The 5,923-nt window shown below is 38.2% G+C and overlaps 1 protein-coding gene and 1 non-coding gene across 2 annotated transcripts; one reads left to right on the top strand and one right to left on the bottom strand.

The window, feature by feature from the left end:
• The first annotated feature begins 246 nt into the window (after positions 1-246).
• Positions 247-4,374, top strand: LOC112751250 (F-box/LRR-repeat protein 3). The gene is made up of 7 exons (XM_025800329.3): positions 247-1,171; positions 1,685-1,816; positions 1,938-2,042; positions 2,130-2,653; positions 2,970-3,264; positions 3,360-3,611; positions 3,708-4,374. Exons 1-7 carry the CDS (start codon positions 509-511, stop codon positions 3,771-3,773), a joined length of 2,037 nt encoding a protein of 678 aa, XP_025656114.1. The 5' UTR covers positions 247-508; the 3' UTR covers positions 3,774-4,374.
• Positions 4,375-5,132: 758 nt separating this feature from the next.
• On the bottom strand, positions 5,133-5,235 carry LOC112764315 (U6 spliceosomal RNA). Its single transcript, XR_003183103.1, has one exon. It is a non-coding gene; the product is annotated as a U6 spliceosomal RNA (small nuclear RNA).
• Between the last annotated feature and the right edge of the window lie 688 nt (positions 5,236-5,923).

Raw genomic sequence — 5,923 nt, 5'->3', positions numbered from 1 at the left:
ATATATATTTATACATAAAAATATATCGATTGATACGATAATTAATTTTTGATATGTATATACGTTTTTAATAAATAAATCCAACCTATATTAATTGTTATAAAAAATTAAAACATATGAAAGTTAATTATTAGCAATTATCCTGAAATGAATGTTACATGTTAAACTAGGTTGTACCTGGCACCTGACTTGGAGCAACAGAAGTTGGAAAGGAATAGAAGGGAACAAGGGACTCTTTTGTCATTTGAAAGTGTAGATAGATAAGCCCGGCAGGTACACAACGCTCTATTTAGTCTTAAATATAAAAGATGACAAGTGATTGATAGGGGCATTTTAGTCCTTATAACAAAACACCTCACCCATCTTCCTCCATCGTCTCCAATAAATCAATCATCAAGCAATAAATCTTCTGTTAAACCGTTATAACAAAAACAACTCACTCTCTTCCTCTTCCTCTTCCTCTCCTCTTTTTTTCTTTGGAGGACCAAAAGAGGAAAAAAAAAAAATAATGAAGAAGCAGAAACTACTCCACCCAACTATGGACCACGGTAGAAACAACCCCTTCGATGCGTTATCGGAAGAACTCATCTTCATAATCCTCGATTTCCTCGAAAACCAACCATCTTCGCTCAAATCGTTCGCTCTTGTTTGCCGCTCTTTCCACTCACTTGAATCCCGCCACCGCCGCAACCTCCGACCACTGCGCTCCGACCACCACAACCTCACGCGCCTCCTCACACGCTACCCGAACCTCTCCAACCTCGACCTAACCCTCTGCCCGCGCGTCACTGATCCGACGCTCAACTCGCTAGCCGGCGCGTGCGGCCACGCGCTCCGCCGACTGGATCTCTCCAGGTCGAGATTCTTCACCGCCGCGGGGCTGACGAGCGTGGTTGTCAACTGCCCGAACTTGGCGGAGCTGGATTTGTCGAACGCGACGGAACTGAGGGACGCGGCGGCGGCGGCGGTGGCGCGTGCGAAGAATTTAGAGAAGCTGTGGCTGGCTAGGTGTAAGCTCGTTACGGACATGGGGATCGGGTGTATAGCGGTGGGTTGCAGGAAGCTGAAGTTGATAAGCTTGAAATGGTGCGTTGGTGTTGGTGATTTGGGGGTTGAGTTGCTTGCGATCAAGTGCAAGGACCTTCAGAGTTTGGATCTGTCCTATTTGCCTGTGAGTTCTTGTTCTTGTTCTTGTCTCTAATTTGGTTCAATAGTTAATATTATGATGTGTCGTCTTTATTTGTTTTTTGATTCAACAAAAATGGAAAATTGGATGGTGATTGAAATTACGGGATGGATTAATGACTTCCACATGTTTGATATTTTGATTTATTTATTTTTATGTATATTTGGAATTGGAATCCGTGAATTATTACTATTACTCATTAATCATTGTTGATGGTGTTACCAAGTGTATTTGAAACTGAAGCAGCTCATGTGAGGATAAGTTAGTGATGAAAAGCAAAAATAATGAATTGGTTTTCCAGTTAGTTTTTTTATTGGTTTATTATGAGAAACAACAATATTAGATACCATCAATAGTATATAGCGTTTGAGCTGTTCTTTTGATATTAAATTGACTTATTACTGTTTGAATGTAGGGTGGGTTTTTCCTATTGAGTTATAGGTTTTTAGAAAGATCTGGTTGATGTTGTTTGTCTAATTTGTTTATTGTGTTGTGCAGATCACAGACAAATGCCTGCAATCAATATTTAAGTTGCAACATCTTGAAGATTTGGTCCTTGAAGGATGCTATGGCATTGATGATGACAGCCTTGCAGACGATGTCTTCAAACAAGGGTGCAGGACGCTAAAGGTATGTATTTTCTTTTAGATGGAACATTTGTTTGCATCAGTTGGTGTACTATTGATTTTTCCTTCTCTTCAACTATGCACTTGTTTTCTTGATATAACTTGCTACCTGCTGCCTTCTGCAGAAACTTGATATCAAAGGTTGTCAAAATATTAGTCATGTTGGTCTGGCCAAGTTAACAAGTATTTCTGGATGCATGGAGCAACTCATCCTGGCAGATGGCTCTCCTGTAATTGTTATATCTTGGTAAATTTTTTGTTTTCAATACTTGGGGTTGATGGTTTCAATTGTTGCTAATTGTTATTTGATTTTCCAGGTGACTGTTGCTCTTGCTGATGGTTTGAGTAAACTCTCCATGTTGCAATCAATTGTATTAGACGGCTGCCTGGTTACCTGTGCTGGATTAAGGGCCATTGGAAATTTGTGCATTTCACTTCGGGAACTAAGTCTAAGCAAATGCATGGGAGTGACGGATGAAGCTCTATCATTTCTTGTGTCTAAACACAGAGATTTGAGGAAGCTTGATATCACGTGCTGCCGCAAGATAACTGACGTCTCCATTGCCAGCATTGCGAATTCTTGCACTAATCTCACATCTCTCAGAATGGAGTCGTGCACTCTAGTTTCACAAGAAGCATTTATCTTGATTGGACAGAAGTGCCATTCACTTCAGGAGCTTGACCTAACAGATAATGAAATTGACGATGAAGGTCTTAAGTCCATTTCTCGTTGTTCAAGACTCTCCGTCCTGAAAGTAGGAATTTGCTTGAACATAACGGACAGAGGACTTGCCTATGTCGGCATGTGCTGCTCAAATTTAAAGGAGCTGGATCTCTACAGGTTTGTGATTCAAATTTATAGGCTTTAGATTTAATGTATAATGTATGCATCCTTTGGTGTTATATAACAATTTCAATTTTATGTTTTGCTTTTAATTTAAACATCATTCTTTTGCATCAAGTGAAATTGATTTAGGTTGAAAATATGCACTACATTGAAGTCACATAAGATCTAGCAGAACTGGCTTCAATAAATTTTACGGGTTGCTCATTGGTTAAATAAATCTAGAATCAATTTTATCAATTGAACAGTTAACTGAAAGATCACCGTGAGTTGTCACCAGGGATTTATTTTATTTTTTTCTTCTCCTTCTCAGGTCCACAGGAATAACAGATTTGGGCATTTCAGCAATTGCTCACGGTTGCCCTCGCCTTGAGACAATAAATGCAGCCTATTGTACTAGTATCAGTGATAGTGCATTGATCTCCTTGTCTAAATGTCCGAATTTGAAGACCCTTGAAATTCGTGGATGTGTTCTTGTTACATCGCTAGGTCTAACAGTTATTGCAATGAGTTGCAGACAACTACGCCGGGTAGACATCAAGAAGTGTTACAACATTGATGATAGCGGGATGATTCAGCTGGCTCATTTCTCCCAAAATCTAAGACAGGTATTTTCCTTGTTTCTCACTTTTCTATGAATCATAGAGATGCTGGAAAATCACACCTGAAGATTCTAACGATATGTGCATTGCCGGTCTTGCAGATTAATTTGTCGTATAGTTCGGTTACAGATGTCGGGCTGCTGTCACTTGCTAGTATCAGTTCCCTACAAAGTTTTGTCCTGCTTCACCAGCAGGGCCTGGCTCCAGGAGGACTTGCTGCGGCCTTGTTGACATGCGGAGGGCTCACAAAAGTGAAGCTCCATAGTTCGACAAGATTTATGCTACCAGAGCAGCTTATTAAACACATAGAAGCACGAGGTTGTGTGTTTGAATGGAGAGACAAAGTATTTCAGGTATATATTCATGTCTGGTCTGTGTCTTGAGACTTGGAGAAAATTAGTTAAGCAAGAGTATTGATCACTGAGGTTTTTATCATATATCATGGACAGGCCGAATTGGATCCCAAGTGTTGGAAATTACAGGTAGAAGATATAATGCCACATGATTTTCACTGATGATTTGAAGTTGAGGGAGAAGACACTTGCATATGGCGTTTGATATGCGAGTTTGCGAAGAATTTCACATGTTGCTCAGTCTTGGATGATTAGCAGAACTGAACCATTTCCTCCTCGTCCCTGGGCCTCCACCTCCACCAGAGTGAAATGGAAAAGAAAAAAAAAAGTGTGAATTTGTTTCGTCCATTGGAGGCTAGACATCCCCAAGGAGGGAGGTTCAGATAGAAGCTTGAATTTTTTTTAGGTCACAAGACTAGGGGTGGAACTGGGCTACACGACGGTCTGAAAGTGAAATGGGCTCTTGGTAGATTCACTAGATTGTTGAAGCAAAGGGGCAATCCTCCCTTTTTTTTCCCCAGGCAGCAGGTTAATCAATCTGTAAAAAAACTGTTGTAAGTTGTAACCTCTTTCTTTTATTTTTGTAGTAGCAGTCGTATTGGAAATGTTTGCATGATTGCAGGGGCAATCCTTTTTTTCCCTTCAATTTTGGGTAATAATTAAATATTTTATGTCCTGTTAGTAGCAACATGAGAAATCAAATGTGTAAAAACATTGTAACTACTTTTCAACTTTCAAGTTTCAACCATTGTTTTGGGGGAAATGTTGTGTGCTTATTCTTTCTTGTAAATTTAGTGAATGACTTCGGCAACGTAACTTTCATGAACTTATATCTGGAATACTTTCATTCTAACAAATTTGGTTAACATTTATCTGGAGACATAAATAAGAAACAATTATCATAAAACAGACACAAAAATATAGAATCATAGAAAAGGGAGTGTCATCTTATGAAAAGGACTATACTATACAAGAGCCAAATTGAGTGTTTTTAATCCGCCTTGTTTAATTGGGATAAACTATAATGAACAAATGAACAAACTAGCTTCCCATTCATTAGAATCTCAATCAAAATGATCCGGTAATACTTAAATACCTCCAAATTTAATTTCAATGCCATCCAGAAATCCTATATCATTATCATCATCATCATCATCATCATCATCATCATCATTTTCATCTTCTTTTTCGTCTTCCTCTTCTACACTATCATCATAAAAAGCCATCATAATCAATTTCACGTTCTTAAATTTTAAGATTTTCTGAATTTCGCAAACGTAAACTTAGTCTCACCTGGGCTAGGTTCACAAAATAAAAGCAGTTTTTATAACTAAACACAAAGAACATAAAATACAGAACACGACCTTACTTGAACAGGATCTGTTCGTACATCTGTATCCTTGAGTTTTAAGAAGACAGGAACCAAAGTTTGGCGGATGAACCTTGTGGTCGAGATGGTCTCACAGTGTTTTGACAAACTCAAATCTTTTTTCCCTGGCCATTTAATTAGTTATTAGGAAAAAAAATTTGGACCATTTCTCGATTTGTGCGTGTCATCCTTGCGCAGGGGCCATGCTAATCTTCTCTGTATCGTTCCAATTTTATCGGATGTCCCCGAAGGGACAAGCTTTTGAATGCACCTCTCGTATATAAAACAGTTGCTTCTGGAAACTTCAGCCGATGTGAGACTTCTTTGAAATTGAAATCAGATGAAGAATAGTGGAATACCAAGAAGTTCTGAGTTCTCAGTTCTCACCCTCGCTTGATGGAAAGTGAAGGGGAGGAAACATTTTTTTTGTTTTCGTTGGCGGTGTGGCTAAATGGTCATTAACGAGGTGCTTCTGGCTTCAACGTGCATAGGTCATAGGCCTTTTGGCCTTTTAGCCTTTTCAGGCTCTTCTCTTGTCTAGGCCTGCCATGACTTGACACTCAAATGATAATAGAAAAGAGTGGAGCAGGTATATTTAATGGATTTGGATCCTCTAAAATTTAAATTTTAATTTAAAGAATAAAGTGTAATCTCTCACTATTAATTTTATAGGTGGGATTAAGAATAAATATGAAAGAGAAATTATTTAAGGCTAGAAGATAATACTTTACTCTCTAGAGTGAAATTCAAATTTTAGAGGATCCAAATCTATATTTAATACTACTGAAATAAAATAAAAAAATTTATTATTTTCTAAAAATTTATTTTTTAACTTTAATTTTTTAAATAATTTTTTTTATTTAGGAAAAGTTTGCCGCATCCCCGGTGAACTCTATAATTTTTATAGAGTTAACTCTCGGCAAACTCCACTTCAATACGAAAC

The sequence above is a fragment of the Arachis hypogaea genome, chromosome 2 (genome assembly GCF_003086295.3).
Source record: "Arachis hypogaea cultivar Tifrunner chromosome 2, arahy.Tifrunner.gnm2.J5K5, whole genome shotgun sequence".
Classification (NCBI taxonomy): domain Eukaryota; kingdom Viridiplantae; phylum Streptophyta; class Magnoliopsida; order Fabales; family Fabaceae; genus Arachis; species Arachis hypogaea.
The sequence above is the reverse complement of the archived record's forward strand: the minus strand, read 5'-3'. Positions and strand labels throughout refer to the sequence as shown.

Excerpts from the sequence above, each read along its gene's own strand:
- LOC112751250 (XM_025800329.3), top strand. The coding sequence starts at position 509 with ATGAAGAAGCAGAAACTACTCCACCCAACTATGGACCACGGTAGAAAC. Across the intron at positions 1,172-1,684 it reads TGGATCTGTCCTATTTGCCT|ATCACAGACAAATGCCTGCA; the intron begins GTGAGTTCTTGT and ends TGTGTTGTGCAG. Across the intron at positions 3,612-3,707 it reads GGAGAGACAAAGTATTTCAG|GCCGAATTGGATCCCAAGTG; the intron begins GTATATATTCAT and ends TATCATGGACAG.